General features: G+C 38.6%; 1 protein-coding gene across 2 annotated transcripts in view; it reads right to left on the reverse strand.

Moving 5' to 3' along the window:
• DAB2IP (DAB2 interacting protein) overlaps positions 1–15,663 on the reverse strand; it is a 207,365-nt gene extending 191,702 nt beyond the window's left edge. The window contains exon 1 of one of the 2 annotated variants that reach the window (XM_074923653.1): positions 15,252–15,663. In XM_074923653.1, coding sequence (XP_074779754.1) covers positions 15,252–15,309 — 58 coding nt within the window. In that variant the 5' untranslated portion in view covers positions 15,310–15,663. Of the gene's footprint in view, positions 1–5,212; positions 5,306–15,251 lie in introns of those variants that run through there. The other variant, XM_074923656.1, reaches the window with a different exon arrangement.
• Positions 15,664–21,741: the final 6,078 nt, after the last annotated feature.

Genomic DNA, 21,741 nt, shown 5'->3' on the forward strand with positions numbered 1-21,741 from the left:
AAATGATAAGAAAATAGAGGAAACCATACATACTAAGGCATGACTCTTTCTGTAAGAATTTCTTTTTTAAGAACAGACTTGTTCTCTCTTACTCCCCCCCCTGAATTCACCCACACGAACTGTATTAAAAGCACAAGCTTGCATATATTATCAGTATTCTCCATTTCTTTTTAATCCTAATAATAATTATCAACATTTCTCTAATTAATACTATCAGGAAGTTCTTCTGTGAAAATCTATGAACTACAGACATACCCAGCAGCCATTTCATATTCTGCAGTTTGAAAAACATACTGTCCTAATCTAAACCACATCCTCTTTTTTCAGCGAAAGGTATTAATGCACATTTAAAATATTACTCTCTTCAAACACTTCTCTTCTCAAGGCACCTATTTTCAATCCTTGACTTTATTTCAGAGATTCAGTTCTTCTACACTGTCTATAAACTATTTAATCTTAGTTCTATTAGACACGTGACTGCAGAATGAAGTTAAGTAGAAAGCTCATTTGAACTGAGAATAATCTTTGCCTTTAACTCTGTGTTACTTCATTAAAAATTACAATTTCGAAACAAGGGAGGTGCTTGTCCTGCCTTGAAGCTGCTGAGGTCAGGATCAGAAGCTAAGGATGCTGTACGGGACTTCAGCAAGAGTGACTGGAAATACATATTTTGGAATATTATGGCAGGCTGCCCCTTTTAGATTGCCTTATTATTTGGTATATAGGTATATATGTCTAATAATGATATGTAGATACATACACATAATATCTACCAATATTTATTATTTGAAATAATAAGGATTCTAATCCTTAAACAAGACCTTTACAATATAACAGCTTTATATTTGATGATGCACTTTTGGTTTAACCTACAGCCTTTACTGAAGAGCCCATGGCTCTTCCAGCTTCACCCTCAGCCTGCTGAAGGCGTATGACACAGAATTATCCCAGCAGTTTGCCAAGTGACAGTCCCCAGAAAGGAGAACCCCACAAAGAAGGGCTCTGAAGCCTACACTAATCCTTATAAAGGAGGGGTAAATCTTCAGTTCATGGCTGAGAGGATCACTAACACAGTTTTGTGGTTAGTCTCCTATACTCTTGGCACAACACCCACACGGCGTTTAGGGTTTAGATAGCAGCCTTCCACTACTCACGACGCCAACCACGGAAACTGCAGCCAGGCAAGTACAGAAGGCCAGGAGGTAGCACAGCATAGGTTTTGCAATTAATTTTCAGCATGCAGTACAATGCAATGTATACTTTTGCAAATTACCAGGAAAACCACACAAAACCACTCAGGTTTTGACCAAGTTTGATTTAAATCTAGCTGTTAACTATTTTAAAGCATTAACTCTAAGGAATTAAATGCTAAACTAATAAATTCAAAGAAATATCACTATCATCTGATACTCTTAGCAGTGTAAAATGTTTCATTTTTTGTTCCTGGTAGTAGGAATAGCATTGGTTTACACAATATAAAAGTCAAAGAGTAAGACATTGTAACTTGCTAAAGAAGTACTCTAAAAATACAGGTTTGGAGGAAAAAAAAAAAAAAAAGAGACATAGAAGAAATTAGCTGAATTTTCTTTGGGAAATAATTTATGCTGTAGAAAATCTGATTTTGATCCTTCAAAAGCCCTTCACACAATTGCCATACAGCTCTACTTTGTCAAGACTGAATTCCCAAGACTGGAGGAAAGCGAAGCTGTTCATTTTCAGTCCCTGTTGCAGTCGCTATATATTGTTCACAGCAGAAGAGGTGAGGCATCTTGGGTCAGGGGAACTAAAGACAATCCACCCCAGAGCAAGGTAGTTAGCACAGTCTCCTGTGAGAAAAGAGCAGATGTGGGCTTAAGTACCTTCAGAGAAAGAAGGACTTTCCAAATTTCCATGAGGAAATTCAAAATCAAACCCACTTTTCCTGATTTTCACTTCCACAGCTGCTCTGAAAAATGATTTCACATAGTCTGAGACAGAAACCAGGAATTCTCTGGTCTACTGTGCTTGCCACTAGACTGTCCCAGTTTCTCTGAAGTCCTTCTCCCTCCATTAATGCTTCTCTTCTGTTTAAAACACAAGTTTCTATGCTTCATCTGACCTAAATGGAGGCAAGATAGCAATTTGTTATCTTGATTTTGTTATCTTGATTTTTTTTCAGTTTGGTAGTCTACTGGCAAGTACCAGAAGCAATGATATCATAGCAGGAGGCGGCATCTATTCAGAGGAGCTTAGAGTCAGCAAAGATACTCCCAAGAACACAAAAATAGTTCCTATTACATTTTACTCCTTGGCAAAGGAATATTCGATTATATAAAAGGCAATAGAAATAGCTAGCACAGATACATGCGAAGTACTTTAATGTTCATGGTCGTGCCTCATCACTCTGGTTCACTTCTGCAAACTGGAAACCTGTATTCTAGGTAGGTCAGATTTGACTGAAGCTGAAGTTCACTCAAATGTACTGATTTAAACTCCAGGCACCAAGTATGGCAGAGGGAGCCACATTCTTTGTGAATTAAGTGAGATTGAGCTGCCAGAGAAAGTCTGGCAACTAAGTCAGACAAGAGAGTTGTGGTGGTGGAGAAAAGAAATCTGTGTGGATTCCTGAAATTAAGCTGTAAATGCACAATAGTGTTGTTGCACTGTCAAGCGTTGCCACTTTAGCAAGAAAGTACTCTTTCCTATAGTGAAAATGACAATTCTTCATCTTCAAGAAAACAAACACCCTGGTCTGCTGAAAAAAACCCAGCACTGAGATTTTCCAAATTCATATAGACATGTCAGACATTTAATGCTCTCCACAAATGTCCTCCAGCAATTTTTTTTTTTTTTTTTTTTGAGGGGGCAGGGAATGAAGAAGAGAAGAATGAAGAAAGGGAAATGGGCAAGGACGAAGACCGTGGAGCAAGAGGAATGGCCAAACACAAGTTCCAACATAACTATAGTACAATGACAAAAGCTTCATGTGTGTGACCCGGGGCAAGACACTTTTAATTCCGCTCCCCTTTATAAGAACAGGATAAGGACAACACATTTAAATTGGCATGAAGATACGTGGATTAGAGAGCGAAAAACATTTAAGCATTGAAGTATTGACGATCATGCTAGCATATTAGCAACAGGCAAGCAAACAAAAAGTGCTTTGCAGCTATATAGGATCACATTAAAAGGAAATACTAACTAGTACTAAGTTGTGGAGAGCTTTGTTGAGGGATCTAGCAGGAACTGCTTGTTGCATGTTAAGTTCTCAAACAACAAACCCCACCCATGCAAAAACATGTATCACAGTTAGACCACTGAACCAAGTAACTACTGCATGGGATGAAGGGGAAGTTTAAAAAGCTTGTCCACTCTGAGCAAAAAATAAACACGCTTTTCCAACCAGCTGGTGTTTGATGTCAGTGTACATATGTACATAGCACTGAATTAAAAAGCTCTGATTCCAGTCCCGTATACTGTCGGTTATTGCTGATACTCAGTCACTACTGCCAACAGCTAAAAAACCTTCTGCTATGTCTGGAATGGGAGTGATCTTCACCTCCGGAGTTCAAAGGTCAGAATTTTATTTCTCATGCTACTTCATTACAATCATGACGTCTGGCCCAATGACAGACTGAAAAAGGACACCTGGAAATTTACAGTTGACAATATAATCTCACCAAAAAAGACCTAAGTGAGCATTTATTGTTATTAGCAGCAGCAATGAATGAGAAATAGTTTCTCTAACTCCAGGAATGTGATGATTACTGGAAAACCCCCATTTGTACTGGTACATGCATGACCTTTCAAGGTTCTTTAACATCATAAAATGAGACACACACTTGGCTTGCACCAGGCACAGTGAAACCTTAATCTGTATATTCTATATTCCAAGTGAGTACAGTGCCCACCAGCCAACGGACTGTACTGGTGGCGTTGCACCTCTGTGATTCAGGCATTCCTTCTTTGGCTAGCAACAATTTTCCTGATTCAGGCTTCAGCAAAGTAGTTTTTAATCTCATTACAAGAGTTGCTTTTGATGATATGGCATTTTGCCACATAAATGACTAAGTGAAAAGATGTCTAATTATTAATCTTTTGGGGTGTTTTGTGAAACTGCAAGCAGAAACATCTCTTTTCTGTATTACAAGAACATTAGTTCAAAAGGTCTGAGGGTAAGAAAGCAGAGTAGATGTAAGATCTTGTTTATTTAAAACTGATTCGATATGAAAAGTTTTGGTTAGATCAAGTATCAGTTACATAAATCCACTGTTCCTTTATTTACAGGTACTAAACATTTCTCTTAGAACATGCAAACTTATACACTACACCGCTACAATTAACATCCCAACACAAAAGAGAAAGCTAAAAACCAGGTATTTGTCAAAAATAAATTACAGTGAAGCCTTCGGCAAACAAAGTCTTAAAAATACGGTTTGGAGTTTTCTCCTTGGAACAGACAACAGTAAATTGAATAATCTGACTCACTGGAAGGAAGGGTAAGATTTTGTAAAACAGTATTTCATGTCCTCCCTTAGCTAACTTTGCCTTGTGTAGAGAGAAGTGTCTGACTGAAATGTAACCTTCAGGAAAAAAAAAAAAATTATAACTGTTTTCAAACGGTAACATTAAAAGTTAAGTATATGCTAACAGTAATAGGAGAGAGTGGTGGCCATCAATCATGGTGGTGTCAGGCCTGTTGTTTTGAGGTTAAAGGAATGGCTACAGTTTTCTCTCTAGTAACTGAGCCTACACCAGCAGGTCATTAGCAAGCAGGATTTAATGGGCTCACAAACTACATCTTGTCTTCTTGAAGAGGAATGCATCATTTGACTGCAAATCCGGACTGCTGAAAATAGCTGTGTTTCGTCTGAGATAACAGTCTGAAAAAGAGATTCCATAATCAGGAAAACAAGAGTTGAGAAAGTTCTCTTCATAAAATGCAAACCGAAAAATATATGCTGTCTTGAATTACATTTACACCGCAGAAAGTTTGGGTTAAAATCTGTTGTAAAACAATTTCTGTACAAGAGAGCAAAAGACAATCATTCCAACTCTGCTCATTTCTTCGGGCTCATTAAAGAAATTCTGAGACAAAACACAGTCTTTGATCTCAGGCATTGCTACAAGGCAACTGTTCATTTCAAATTAGACATACTCATTCCTAATGAAACAAAACCTCTATGCAAGTAAAAAGTCAGTCCCTGAAATTCAGAAGTCTTTAACTGCTTACCTTTTTACGAGCAGGTCAAATTTTTGGAAGTAGTTTCTCAAAGCAACTCAGACGTTCCATGTTAACTGCTGTGCTGCAATAAACAGCTGCAATACTTGCTGATTTATTTCCCCATTTGGTGTGCATGCTGAACCCCAGAAGAAATCCCATGCAGGAAAAAAAAAAAAAAAAGGAAAAACAACCCCAAAACTCACAGGAGAAGCACCTCAGCCCTTGAGCAATGCACAAAAAAACTTCAACAGGGAAACAGAAAGGAAATCCAGCAACAACTAAAAGTTTGGATAAGAAACAGGAAAAGCAAGCTTGCTCCTCTTGCCTGTAGTCCTGGCTAAAGGTGCCTCTCCAAGCAAAATTCACGGAGACTCCCAGCTCCTCGGAGCAGATGGTATTCACACATTATTCCCGAACAGCAGCATTCCCTAGCCCAATCAGGAGGCAGCACTCAAAAGCCAAGCGCTTCCCAGACTCTGTTACAGTTTTCAATAGCTATAGCACAAGATGAATGACTCAGAAAATGAATAAGCAGGGAAAATAAAACACGCCTCTCTCCTAGTCAGAGGCACAGGGAGGCAGTTCAGCAACCCTGACTGTACTAAGCACTGGTTTCAAGTTGAATGCACCTGCTTTTTTTCCCTAAATCCTAAATGCTGATTACATTTTCCTTATCTTTAATTTGTGTGATCAACTTCAGCCTGGGTTAGAACTTAAAATAAGAATTAAATCTTTCCTTTTTTTTTTTTTCTTCAGTCTTAAAAACAACAAACATTTATAAGAGTCACAATAGGATGGACTGTGTGCGTGCTCTTCCAGACAAACAATTTCCAGGTAACTCAGTGAAACTCCACATGCCATCTCTTGCTGAATACGTACATAAATATTTTGAAGATTAAGGCCTAACTTTACAGATCCTGTTGCAAATGATACGAAAAGAAGAAAGGTTAATTTGAAAACTGTCTCTCCTAAACAGATTAACAGATTAATCCTCTGCTTTTGTCTAAAGTTCACCGGGAAACTTTAAATGACAATAAACCGAACGCATCTAAGAAGCAAATGAATTAATGGCGACTACCAACTTTCAGGTGAAGTACAACCACTACCCAAAAGCTGGCCCAACAGCCAGAAAACTGCTTCCAACTGCTTTGCGTAGCTTACAGACCACTGCAACCGCCTCATCCAGACAGCACTTTTAAATACAACTCCTCAACTTGATGCCTGCCTTTTTCTGACAGCTGCAACACAGAAGTAAAGGATGATCTGCTAAACAAAGCAAGTTACTCAAGGAAAGAGAGTTGCACAGCACCAGCAGGTTTCTCCCTGGAATACAGGAGTGCACTCCTGAGCCTTCCAAAACATACTGAGATTCTCCTTAGTTTTATAACAGAAAAGCCTGCAAGGAGGTGACACTGTGTTTAATGCTCTTATCCCAGCTCTCACTGCAGTCTACATACAATGTTTTTATTGCTGCCGCTCAGAAATTAACTCTGGGTTAGCTGAAAACACACTGCAGTCAGACAAGTGGAATCAGTTAAATCAGTAAAACTATTTGGGGTGAGAAGCATTCTCCCAGGTCCCCCTGGACATTTTCAGATCTTTGTCTGTGGCTGTAAATTGATCCTTTGCATTCCTGTCTGACACATGAACTGTGAAAAACTCTTCAGGGATATTCTCTCTGCCATGAGTAATGGTCTAATAGCATTTCTGCAAAACAGACTACCAATTGCAGAGACAATAAAACATCATGAACTCTGGTCTAACTTTTACTATTATTTTTCTAAGTAATTTTTTTTTTTCTTCATTCTGGAACAAATAAGAGAACTCTATTAGCATCTTACTTTCTACTTTCAAAACATCAAGCATCAGGATTTCTCCAGCTTGGATAAACGGCAGGACCTACATTCAGAGGCATCAATTTGCTACATAAGCCATGCTGTGCCCACCCAATGGTTAAGCAAACAAACCCACACAGACAGCTACAGGACAAAGAACAATGGCTTGTGTTATTACATCTGCCACAGCTGCCTACCAACTTCCCAGCTACATCTAGAGGAGTATTTAAAGGTGTAAAACCAAACTAGAAGCATATCTAGATTGGGTAAGAAAACAAACATTTCTTGAAACTTCATTTTGGCAGACATTTTCTGATCACTGCATTAAGCTCTATAGCAGCCAAAATCATTGACTACTGACTCACTTAGCGAGGCATCTGGTAGGCCTCCGAGCCCGTATCAGCAGCAGCAGTGCTTTGCAATTAAATCTTTTACATATGCTAGCTCCTTGGAGATGCTCAGAGAGGAAGCACATCTAAATGTAAACATTATTACCATAATGCTCTAACTGACATGATAACCCATGTATGCACTGAGAAACCTCCCGGGCAAACATCCTGAGCAGACATACTAAGGAGTATTACAGTGAAGTGGCTGAAGGCAAAGAGCTATTTCTTCTTTACATCCCTCGTGTACAGTACATTTGTTAGAGGCGGATGTAAAGCGTCAGCGGTTGTCAATCTTTCTGGCCATCACCAGAAGAGGAAGCTGCTGTCCAACATCTTAGCAGTTACATGTATGTTATCACAATAACCCTTGGTTAAGGTCTCAGACAAAAACATTTATCGAACCTTTGTCAAAATGTGGGTCTCAGCTGTCAATAAGGACTGACAATTTCTTCTGTAGCTTCTTCAGTTTCTGTTACCTATGACCAGAGCATTATGAATTTAAAAGTTTCTGACGTATGAATACCTTGATAAAACAGATGCATGCTTTTAACTCCTCGTCGTCTCTACTCCCATGAAATCCTTTGTCCCCTATTTTTCAAATCAGACACATGAACAAAACTTGTCTTGTCTTCACTATTCCTGCAACATCGTGCTGAGGCATTTTGCTATGTAGCATCCTCACACATCTGATGCACCTCACTAATATTAACAACTACTTTTAGACACCAAGTCCTGACTGGACAGATTTCAATCGTCACAGAAGAAACATTACTAGAGTACAGTCTTCAGTTCCAGTTAAATATATTGAATTCACCTCTCCAATAGTAGGCTGTTGATGTAGAAAGTTCTGAAAGAGACTTCTGGTAGTGTTGTATTTTCGAGAGAGAACTGGGAGGTTGCTCCACAATGCTGTGCTTTGAAGTTGCTCTCTTTTAGAAAAAAAATAAGAGGCCTTGAACATGCTTGACTATGAAAGGGCCCTCTTCTTTATTACCAAAGAAGGAAGACACTACTTGGACTGTTTCCAGTACCTCCAAGTATGGATGGTTACATCCTGCTCATCTAGTGTTCCTTCACGGCTTCATATAGATGGTTCTACCTTACTGTGTGCTCATAATCTGGTGGGGTGCCTCTTTACTGATTGGCTCTACTACAGATTTCAGTAGGGAGAGAAAGGAAGAGACTGCATGCAACAGTTGTTCATCATTCAGCTACAAACTTGGAGATTGTAGAATGTGTTCTACTAATCATTATATAGTAATCTTCTTAATTCTACATCTCCTATTGCCCTGGAGCTTTCTGCCTTTTTGATACTGTTGGACATTTTATTAAAGCTATATTGGATCTCTCTGTTTCACCTTAGTGTAAATTATAATGAGGTTACCAGATAGTGCTTGTATCTATTTTTAAATCTTTCCCTTTGTTGCCAGAAAGTTTTGGTGACAATACAGAAACCCAATTACATCTCCCCACCTACTATAAACTCTGTGACGTTTGTTCTACTTGCCACACAGTCACTGACAGTTCAGGCAGATTATTTATGATCTTTTTTGAACAATCATTACACATACCTGGATCATGTCTTTGGAGTAAGTCCAATACTGATCATGTAACTTGTAGGAACCTCAGAAAATAATGTGGAACAGTGGCCTAGTGTTACTTGCAGGGTGAATCTGTCACTATTTCAGATGTTTGCCAATAAATAACGCCCTCAGGTAGGGCATTTTATTTGATTTTGTCACCAGTATTTCTTATGTGTAGATATCCCACTTGGGTTTTGCCCACCAAGATTTAGAACATTTTTCCCAGAAATATGTATAGCTGTTTCAGACTTACCTTTCAGTACAACACATCCTTCCAATGAATAAAAGTTAGTACCCGAATACAGTGTAGGTTAAATGAAAAAAACTGCAGCAAAATATAAAGAAAAGGGTTGCCACCCAAAATAAGCCTACCACTTTTATGCACAATTCATCAGGAAATCAGTCTGCATTTATCTTCTCTAGGTATTACATTGCCATGTGTCTTTTTCTTTTCGACTTTTTCTACCATCAAGCACATGGTTTTTTACCTCTTTTTTTGCCAGAAGCCAAAAGATAGACATGGTATAAGAACTACAACCAAGAGAAGAATGAAGCACAACTGTCCCAACACTCCATAGTCCTCTGCTAGCTCAGCCTTGAAAGCTGAAATTCACTAAAAAAATGTAAGATTTTAAAAAACTATTCAAGAGACATCGCTTTTCTAATGGAATATCACGAAATAACACACCTTGTTAAATAATCTGGTTACTCACAGATGTCTAGGATAAATATTTCTAGTCATAATATACACTTTGTTTCTTTAATGTATTTAACCCAAAGAGTTCTTTGCAAACAATATAAATGTTGGCTGAGGTAAGCAGAGAAAGAGCAATATTTTAAGGATCTGCGCCACAGGCCACAGTACAGCACTATTTAATCACGTAATGATAGTTTAATATGTTTAATTGCCAGCCTACTCATTACCGTTTTTCTTCAGTCCTTCAGTAGACAATAATGGGAAATTAACTTTTAAAAACTACTACCATTTAAAACTACTACTCATTACTTTCCAACATTCACTCTATATAGAAACCAAGTTTTCAGACTTAATAGGGCAGGACAGTACCATGGCTAAGAAATGCCAAAGTTCACCAATGTTTTTGTGCAGCTTTTGTAAGATGGCTGCTCCTAGACAAAACTCCCCCTTTTCTCTCACATAAGGAAAAGGATCAGTGCTTGCCTTTCAAAGACCCGAGCAAGCTGTTTGCAATTTGTGCAAGCCTACAAAAAAAAAAAAAAGAAAAAAAAAAGCCAATATACTATGACCCATGCCCATTAGAAAGACAGCAAAAATGAACTAACTTCAATGTCGGACAAAAATGTATAGTGTGCTATATTAAGACTGTATTATAATTATTTTCTACTGGTTCTCTGCATTACTTCATATCTTCTTCAGCTCTCCCACTTTCCCTACATTTAATGTGTTTATGACTGACAACTGTGTCAACCTAATTTATTCTGTAAAACCTTCAAGCAGGTACTCTTTTCTTCTATACCTCTTTCTGTGTCTCGTATACTTTTGCAGTATTGAAATCAAACCTTCCTTACCAGTCTAATCACACAGCATCTTTATTTTTTCTCTTTACTTCCTCAGATACAAATGGTCAGTAATATTAACTTTGCTTCCTCAGACAGCATGCCAAAATGGCAACACCTATAAGAAATATTTAACATTTAATTTCCAGGCAAGGTACAATATTAAACCACAAAACACAAAATCTATTAAAATAGATTCCTGACCAAGTCTCCACACACTTAGGGAATTCATATCAGGGAAAAGATTTGTTCCAGAACAAGGTATCTGAACTACAACTGTAAAATGTAACTCAGTTGTTGGTAGATAAGTGGGAATTTACTTTTCAAAACAGAACTGCATGGCATCTTCAGTACTACTTCTACTTAGAAAGTAGGGGCTTCAGAGTACCGCACTGAAAATTAGTGTTGTTATCTTATTTTCCTTTTTTTTCTTATTAGTATATGCCTAAAATGAAGTTCTGGAAAAGAAATGACAAATCCGCTCCGCTATTACCAGCCTCTGCCTCACTGTTCAGCAACAGAAATTCTTCCTGCATGGGTAATTCCTGGTTCACAGCCTTTTCTGTGGAACTTTCAAAAAGACACTTCAAAAGATTTTGCTATTTTTCATCCTATTTTTAGTTTAATCTTTGTTCTCTCTAAGATCGTCAAATTATCTCTAAAAGAAGATAATATAAGGTTAAGAATACCTATATATTGTCCATACAGTGAAAGTAAATGTCAAGTATGAGAAACTGAAGAGCCTGGAGTGGTGATGAGCCTTTGGCTGTCTGCTCAGATACTGGATGAGATGTCCCAAACTGCATCATCTCCAAAGCCAGGTCAGTAGCAATGTTCAGGGCCTTTTCCTGCTCTACGGCAGATCTACCCCGTCTCTCTGAATACAACACCTCAGCCTTCACCTGCAGCAGCCATAATTTGTTGGTCTTGGGTTCCCGCACAACCCTGCTAACAAACTTCATATCTAATCTACAAAAAATTCTAGTTTCCCAATTCTTGCTTCCATTTTTCTCCCTACCAAGTGTGATTTTGAATGCACATCAAGGTGTCACTGAGGCTAGGATTTCATTACTGCCCTAGAACACTGCTTGAAGAATCTGAATTACGAACAGCAGACAAAGTTCAAGCCTGGCTGTCATCCATGTAATTCACCTGGTTGAATGTGTATGTCAGAGACTGAAAAAAATATGCTATAATTATTGTATTATTAAAGCACAGTGGTTTCATTTCTTTGCAGTACGGAATCTGCATCTGTGATTCACAGTTATTGTGTAGGGAATATCATTCCACTAAAACCAGCAGCTGGGATTTGGTCTACAAAGTTGCTCAAAAACTGCACTAAACATACCGTGTCTCTAAAAGATCAACAACTAATTCACAAAGAAATACTGCCAGGACACACAGAAGAATATAAACTTAAAGGTGGTAGCAGTGTTCACTCTAGCTATATAAACTGCGATGTGAGCAATTAGAAAACACAATGAATGCACAATTCATAGATATTTTGTACTCAAGAGTTTGTACACAAATAAAACATCTTATAAATCCTCACTGGCTTGCAAAAAGCTGCTGAGTTGCCTTCTATTCTTGTAGCTGCAAGTGGCTATAGTACAAAAGAGAAATCTGTAGCTCTGATATGTCATCCCTCTGAAATGGGTAATTTAGGGTTATGGTTTCAGAATCAGCACATTCTTCAGCACTTTTCTTCCAAGAATTTTTTTTTTTTTTTTTTAAAGAATCAAGTAAAACCATGCCAGTACATTAAAAAGAACACATCAAAATTCAGAACTGTGAGCCATCATAAAATCACAGTAATCTTTCTTTATATTGCTGCATTTCAGAGAATAGAAAGAAAATATAGGAGAGGAGGAGAAAGGAATGCTTTAATGATTTTTGAAATCTTGACAAGAATCTGTAGCTTCATGTGAGCCTTTATACTGGGCACACATGGAAAAAAGTTACAGAACTTCCTTCTCCTTTCACAAACGTCAAAATGGATAGCAAGCTATCAAGCTTGTGTTCAACAGTGCAAGCACTACAGCTCAGTGAAGAATCCTAGAGAAAAATCCAATAACCATTTCACCCACAGGTTATGATTTTATTCCAGGGTCTATTACGTCAAGGCAACTAACACAATTTAAATCTCATTTCAGGCACCCAAATAAACGAGCGGTCCTTCCCTGTTTCAGTTACAAGCAATAATAAATCTATGAGCTATCTCCACAAAAAGCTGGCAACCTAATCCGATTAGGGAAAAAAAAAGCTGTGCTGAGGAATGAGACACACAGCTTCTCAGTCTTGAATATTCCACTAATGTCCTTCTAGCTGATTTCATACATCTCTGTAAGCAAATGAAAGGGCTGCAGGAGGCAAAAAGAGCAACTCTAAAGTATATTATTGCCACATGTTCTTCCGAACAGCTTTTACTGTCATTAATGATTGGGCTGGCCGTAAGCAATTAAGAATGAACTGACACTGATGGTTAACCACTGAAGGTAGATGGTTAACCAATATGGACTACCAGGTCGATCAAAAATTACGTAACATTTTTCATTCTGCTAACAGAAAAAGGAATTTGACTGGACATTCTTGGTGGTGAAAAGGCACTTCTAGAGTAAGCACAGAAGTTTCAAGTTCTGGTCACTTCCCAAGGCATTACTGTTTGTCACATGAACAATACAGTATGATAAACACCACAGTTATCACTGTGCTCACAGCAGCTCACTGGCTGTTTGATAATAAAATGGACAAATGGGCTGCTTCAAGAATGATAGCTACAAGAAAACATTCTCAAAGGGGAAAATCTTTCTTAACGGCACTCTGCTGGCATATTTTTGAGAACTTTCTATCTACTGAATTCATGCAAAATAATACATGCTGTATCATAATAGATTAACCCTCCAGTCCTGCATATTGCTGCTGCAGCCCCAGCAGCACACGGCAGCTGACCTTCTGATCAAGGAATGGTTCAACCTATTTGTTTTACCATGGGATAGTTTAAATCAAAGCAATTACAAAAAACTCTAAAAGGAAGATGGGGATTTACGTAGTTAGGAAGGGGAACCAGTGAAGGTTCTTTTAGGATACTTGGTACCGCGAGTGCTTATTTACTTCTCATTTCCCAGTTCACGAACATTTCCAGTGTCTGCCTACTTATTCAAATATTTTGTAGGAAAACAAGTCTCTACACAATGTGACAGAATGCACTTTACATGTCTGTAAGGAGAAGAATGAGAAACCTGTGTATCTTAAAACATGTATTCTAAATTTAGTAAGCCATTATAATATATTTGAGAAACCGAAGTTAAACTTCTATTTCTCACAGACACTCTGTGACTCCTAAAGTCCCAATTCTAATGTTGGGACAGACAAGAATACTTGCTTATACGTTTGTTAACATCAGCCCAAACTATGCATGCACTTCTCTGATAATCCTAAAACTTCCTGCTGTAAAGAAGAAAATAAGATTTAATTCTGTGTCCCATTGGTCTAAGAGGAGGTAGAAGACATGAGAGGTAGGTGCTGTTCTAGAGAGAAATCAATATAATAACATGTGAAAGACAACAGAAAAATGGGGAAAAAAAAAAAAAAGTGTGATCCTCGCCTCTTAATCTTTTCATGGAAATATCATTTGAAACAACACTGAAATCTGTCCTTGATTATTTTATACAATTCAACTTGAGCATGGCACAGAGCCCAAAGAAAAGCAGTGCTACCCACTTATATATGCCCAGTCAACTGTTCACATAGTTTAAATGTTACTTCATTCCTTTAACCACATTCCTTCCACAGAGTTTTTTAGGTCTGCTGTGATATTAACACTGCAGTTATGTCGTACTTGAAGCTCTAGGTTATCAGCAGAGAATATGCTGTGGGAAACACATAGCTAGTTCTTCAACAATATACAAGTAGAAAGTGGAATTCTTTGTGGATTGCAAACTGTATCCAGAATAGTATCAAATAAAGAGCTGAGAATCAATTTATCCTAAAAATCACCATCTTAAATTGTTTTCATAAATGTAAACAATTTGTTGTCCTCAATGCAGTCAATTCACTCTACTAACAGAGAAATAAGACTCCAATTGCAAGCAACTTTTTACCCCAGTTTATGCTTTTTTGTATGCCTTCCAATAGACTAGATACCAGAACATCAGCATGTGGAATGCTATAAATCCAGGGAATAGCTGCAGTTTTAACCATGGACTTTAATTCCAGGGTGAATTTATGCGGTCCCTAGCTAAATATATCTTTCTAAGTAAATTACTCATGCAACTGCCTGTAGGAAAGCTTTCTGCAGATAAAGAAACTGTTTCCAAATGCTACGTTTGACAGCACATACGGCATAAAGTTACATTCTTTTCTCACTGGCAAAAAAGACCCCCAAACTGATGAATGTAGAATGCATAGGTTCCTCTTCTCTCTGCAGAGACTGTCCAGGAGATAGGTTAATTCTGCCTGGTTACTGCTCCTTGCAATACACTGTATGTATCAGCCTACTAGATGTTTATGTCCAAACCCTGTAAACAGAGTGATTTCTAAGACACTGTGAAGCACATTACCACATTCATTTCTACTTATCCATGCAGAAGACAGTAAAAACACATGCCTAACCCTGTGCCTTTAGTAGGATGTGTAACTCAGACACTCTTTCACTATCCTTTTTCTCCTCTCTTTTTTTTTTTTTTTTATGTTTGCTACTTCTTACCATTGGAGTTGTCCTGGTCCAAAGGATTATCTGGTTCCATTACTTCAAATAAAAGCATCCAACATGCAGTTCTCCATGCAGCAGAGGCATAAAAACACAGCAGTTGCCTAAGCTGATTCACCTGATTTATGAATTAGTGCTGCATCCATAAGAGGCTGTGTTTCTTCTTTTGTATTACATCTGGCTCCTTTTCCAACTAGATGGCTGGGTATTACAGCATGCAGGCCTTTTTCCAGCATCCTCTTAATGCATTATATTTAAAGTAGCAGCAACCTTTTTCTCCCATCCCCCAGACTAAGTTACAGCAGTAACTAGGCTGAGCTGGCAGAGAGCGGAGCTCATTCAGAACAGGACCTGCCAGCGTTCTCCGATTCGTGTTGCTGCATAAAGAAAATGATTGATACAATAAAAAGTAAGTGGGGTTTGACACAGTACAGTATGCACTGCAGAAAATCCCACCAAAACCAGCAAAGGTCTTGAGGGTTTGGGGAATGCCTCGTTGAATCCACCAGTGTGCACCCCCTCACACACAAACACGAATTATGTCCCGTTCCCTCCTCCTTCTCCCCCCTGCTACAATCTTTTATAACCCTGGATCTCCTCCAGCAATAGTCTGTTCCTTTACTCAGTTTATAATAAACTCTGCCATTCCCTTGTGTCCCTAGGGCTGTCTTGGAAAGGAAAGAGGCTGTTTGCAGAATGAATAGACCCGCCGGTGCCTAACAGGGAGGCAACTCAATGACTCCGCACTGGGCAGTTGTAACTTGCTGCAGCAACAGCCGTCTGCTGGAGACCTCGTCCTACATTTACCTCCTCTGCCGAGCCAGGAGCTGCTGCTAAGTTGGCGTTTTAAAAAAGCCTTCTGCAAATGAGCTGGAGGGGCAAGCACCAGCTTTGCTAGACTCATATGGTAAATCATACCAGAGTCTGCAGCCTCTCTCTACAGAGACAGTTGTAGCTGACAGTTAGATCACAGTATTAGAAGTCAGGTCACCTTCATTCTGCTACTGGGTCTGCCACTAACTCCCCGAGACCTCACATAATTCATAACTCTTCTTTTTGCCTCAATTTTCTATGATATTGACATTGAAATATCTCTTATCTCACAGGAATACAGCTGAAACCTCCCAGCTTTACATGCTTTGAACTTCATGGATAAATGATATGGTTCAAGGACTGAGGAAGACCTTATTACCTAGCTGAGGAATAAAAATTTTCTCTTCTCTGAACACATGCCCGCAGAATAACAGAAAAAAAATAACAATGTGCAACTATAAACCAAGATGCGTCTCTGAAAGTTAAATTCGTATTGCCATTACAACAATCCTGAAACAATGCTCCAAATCCAAACTTTCCGGATCAATTTTACTTTGAACCTATGATTCAATCTCCTTCTTTAATACTCCAGCTAAGGCATTAAAACATATCTTGTTGAAAAAGTACATTTTTGTCTGAATCTAAGGCAAGGACCACTCTAAACATCTACAACAAATTTAGTGCATTTTGGGTTTGTCATAGCTGATGACACAGGATTCTGAGGCAGGCAGGAGTTTCTATTTTGGTGCTCCTGGGTAATGCTTCTGCCTTACTAGCTCACTCTTTACAGAGTCATGTAACTAGTGCTTTAGAGCTGACTGTTCATGCCTGGTGCTACAAGCTGTAGGTGGACAAATGAATGGCTGGCTGAAGGGAGAAAAACATGCAGCTCTGTATGCAGAAATTAACCTAGCAGGTTGATGACTCTACTGTAATTGTAGCTTGCAAAAACATTTTAGTACTGTTCCTGAGGATTATGCCATATTAATAGAAGAAAAACTCATTTCCATCTATTTGTTTTAAGTATTGCACAGTATATAGCCTCTATTAAATAATGTTCTGAGATCTCTGCCTTGGTCTAAATTACAGTGCTGCAAACCCTATATTCTCTCTCCTCGCACCCTACGCTCCCTATGTTCTTTACAACTTCACTACTTCTCCCACTCGCTGACAAAACAAAAAACCTCCCTCTTTCCACCTTCCCCACAAAACCACCTACTCTCTGACTGCAGGAACATGGCACTCTGCCTGTTAACAGTCCTCCACCTGTTTTGGGTCATGTATACAGTCTAGGAGTTAGTATATGATAGAAAAAAGTGTGTTAACTCTTGACTGACACATATTACATCCCTCCAGTCTGATCTAACAAAAGCTGACAGTAATAGCTATAGAAGGGATTTAGAGAAGTTTTGGGGGTGAGGAGTCCTGAACAGATACCAGCTGTCTATTCTGTATCCTAGGATGTGGAGATACACAAACAGGCACACACAGAGTGAGTCAGTAACAGCCTACCTCCGTCACAGAGGACTAGAAATGCCTGCAGAAACATGATTGTCAATGTAAAGGAATATATAGTTCTGTAATGAACATCTGAATCCAGACAAAATACATAAAGAAAAACTGTTTGTATTCTTCTCTGAAACGGATGCTGCATATACATACCTTCCACAGACAATTTAGTGCCAGAAAAGAATAAACACCTGTGAAATCCTTCCCTGCGGAGAGTCAGGAATAATCCTGGAATGCTACAGAACAGCCAAGATCAAGAAATCAAGATAGGAAAGTGAAAACACAGTAGTTATTTGGACCTCAGTGACTTTATATGACAACTGATTGGATTTTAATGTCATCCAAATGATTTGCTCATCTGTAGTTACAGCCCTAGTAAAAATTAATCCTTAATGTGCAAGTCAGAATGATGTCAATATTTTGGCTAAGACAGTATTCACAACTTCTAACAATTGAGCAATTGTCATACCTTCTTTGTTTGAGCACAGCTCATGCAGTTAGGAAAAGGAGCTCATGCAATGTTTTTAAAAAGAAAGGGACAGTTGGAAGACCAGGGCTTTGGTCACTAGGGATTTTAATTGCTCAGGCACTGAATGGAAAATTGCAGGAGTGAAGAGGGAAATGATTTTCAGAAAAAATGGCCTGAAATGGTCAGAGGCTATGCTAGACCAAATCCTAGGAAATGAGCCAAGCACACTGAACTAATGAGTGTGGAAAGAGAACTCTAGCTAACATATTCTCTGGAATACCTATGAGGTTAAGTAGAACACAAAATTTAGAGTTTTGGAAAGCTTACTCTTCAAGGAAGGAATTTTGAAATGGTTGGAAGGAAGTGGAAATTAAACGTACTCAGTTTCTAATCAGAGCATCTCCGCATGCCCCTACATGGCTAGTTTTGAGACAAAAAATAAAGTTATATCTAATTGCCTAATGTGTGTATGATGTTCACTTCAACATCATTTATATACCAGACTGCAGTTGTGCTCCGTATGTAAGACTTTACTTTGGAGGAATTGATAGCTATGACTTCTTAACTACTGTTTCTTTTCATAAAAGATGGGAATCGTAGCTCACGCTGGCCTTTATTTCACACTGTAACATGAAATCGTAAACAAGAGAGATGGCACTTTCTTTTAGCTTGCTGTAAAACTTCGGGCAAAATTACCTCACCTCTCCTTTATCAGCTACACAGATCTGCACTGAACCCGTTTGTTATTCTTTATCATAAAGTAATTTAATAGTTTCAGATTAAGCAATATAGTCTAAGTTTGAAGTAATACGCATGTGGTGATATAACTGGATTTATTTCCAGGTGAGGATTTGCTTCATAGGTCTGTTTGGACCAGGTTTTGCTACTTGATGTATAGTGGCAATGGATTACGGCAACAGAGACTATGACAAGACTACTTTCTTTTCTACCAGGTGTTTAAGGATCTACAGGAAAAGTAGAAATACTTGTATGTATAAACAAGCACAGTCGAACAAACGTTTTGAAAACAATATTCCATTCTTCAAAATAATGTTCTATTCATCCAGAAGGAAGTGTCGGTATAATTTTTATGTCATTTCTGGTAACACATCATTCTGCTGTCGTAATGCCTATCCCTTACAGCCTAAGAATGTCGCCAAAGTGCATCACAAGCATCAATTAGGCCTTACTCACACCAAACAAACACTACCATTTCCATATTGTAACAAGAGACACAGAAGCATAGAGCTGCAGGACACCTTCTTTGCAATCATGAACGTGACTTAGTTTGACAGTTACAAAAACTTGAAGAGCTTTAAATAGTTAAAAGCTCTAATAGCCCTAAAATGAGTCTTTTCCAGTATAAGCAGGTAAAAAAGTTCAGCAATTACATTTTAGTTGCTAATATCCTTGCAAAAATGATTCCTGGGGATCCATTTTCAGCATGCCCCCTCAGCAGTGTCACACTATGTGAGAAGACCAAGTTGGAGATGGAAAGGTCTCCATTATTTAAAATAAGGAGAAAACATTTTAGGCTGCATATCTACAGAAATGAGTGAGAAGAAGTTCAGTTGCTTTTACCCTTGAGAAACGGAAGAGTGGTATATTATTTTGCCCGCTGTTTGACGCAGTCGTTGTTAGCCAGTGTAAAAGATCAGCATGATGCCACAGCTGCCCGCCACCACACAGTCCTTCTTTGAAACATAAATTCATACGTAGGAGGGAGCAATGAATGCCTGCAAGTTGAAAAGCCAGTGAAGCACAGACCTGCTTAACAAAACAGTTTGCCAAGGTTACTGGGGGTGTTGTCAAAGCCTCCTCTTTTGTGAGGGCTGAATAACAATTCATACCAAGTAACCAGCTTCAGTTTCTTTGGCTTTACCTGGCAAGTTTTCAAAGTCACTGCTCATGGCTGGGTCTGTTCCCATTGAAATGCAGCTTATCTTGCCCTGGACAGCAAGCACAGGGATCGTCCTACTCCAAAAGTTCATGCCAAAGCCCTATTGTGCTGGTTTTCTGCTTGAACTGAACTACATCTATCATAAATGTGCTTGAATATGACACAAGCACAAACTGAAAAATAATGCATCCTTGGATACTTCATATTGGTAGGAAGAATGTCCCAGCCTCAGCAGAAATGAATAGAAATTTAACCGTTTAATCTAATAAATTCAGATATAACTGGGATCTTCAGGAAGCCCCCCAGTTGCAGAGCAGCCCCGGTTACTGAGACTCTATTGGTCCAAATGCTCCTGCTAGAAAGCACAAGGCTGGTTAAGAGAAGACTATCAGCTATTTAAAGCTTATTGCTCAAGAACTTTCAAACGGGCGATCTGCCTGCTGGGCTGCCCAGTGCTGTGTGGAAGCCTCTGTTCTCAGCTGCGTCCCCGTTCAGAATAACCTGCAGCAACAGGACAGACATCCTTTAAGGATCCTTTATTTGGGAAGATGGAAATCTAGACTCTTAAATCAGCAGGCTTTTATCCTCATTTTCTGAAGAAGGTGATGCTCTAATCACACATCTGAGGTGGCAATTTTTCATCCAGAACTCAGCAGAGCTCCACCATAGAGAGAAAAAAAAAAAAAAAGAAAAAAGAAAAAAGGTGTAACAATTAAGTGGAGTGAGAAAAGCTGGAAGACCTGTGTTGGAGAAGGAGTCTATATGAAAGATATTCGCTAAGATACCAGTTCAAGAATCGGCATCTGTCACATCTTTCCCTTCAGTGCTCTCTGGTTTTTAAACCATTAGGAATTTTGGTTTAGAAGAATGTTCTCTGCTGTAAGAGCAGTTCAGTATCTGATACATGCCCAAAACATGTAACTTACTGAACCATCTTTGATCGCAGAAACTTTAAAACAGACCGGTTCTTCAGTTTCTGAAAAGACGGAGCCTTATATCTCTGTTCAAATCTCTGACACAAACTACTAAATCTTGGAATCATTAACAAACAAAATTCTAAAGAATAAACCAAACAAAATGCTTCAGTTACGGGTTCTATAGGAATCGTGATTAGAAAATACAGCTATGACTATGACAGGAATACACATTAAATATTCTACTATGAAAAATGCCAACAATCAATTTAACGTAGTCAATATTTTTAAGACCCCCATAATTAATAATAACTATCAGCACATTCTTTCAGGGTAGCTAGAATATAACATTACCTCTTCCTACTGTACACTTCAGACTGAGGAAAGTGTCTTTGAACTTCCTTAGTAAAATCCTACTGGCAGTTTAATGGAGGAAAATAAAACTGAACTGACTCCTGGGCAAAAATAACAAAAGGTCTGCAACACGCAGAGTCCTGTGCACAATTTACTGAGCTGTCTGTTGAGATTCCATCCTAGCTGACTTTACAGATTCCTAACTATGTTTCTGCAGTTGTCTCCTAGAAACAGGAACAAGAAGCATTTGCTGTTTTCTCAGCTCTTTTGAAAAAACTGTGCACCAGCTTTCTTCACATTCAGGATGCACAAGTAATCAACGTGTATTTCTTTAATCAATAGACAGCCTTAAAGAATGGGTTGTTCTTTGATACCATGTTATGTAAATGTAATGCAATAGCAACTGGCGTAATGATGTATCATTAATAAAAACTTGGACAAAAAGTACCAGTGGAAAGTGCAGTTCAGAAAAATACTCATAACAGCATTTGGATACTTAACCAGGATCCTGAGGGTATCCAAACATTG

The sequence above is a fragment of the Athene noctua genome, chromosome 20 (assembly GCF_965140245.1).
Source record: "Athene noctua chromosome 20, bAthNoc1.hap1.1, whole genome shotgun sequence".
NCBI lineage: Eukaryota > Metazoa > Chordata > Aves > Strigiformes > Strigidae > Athene > Athene noctua.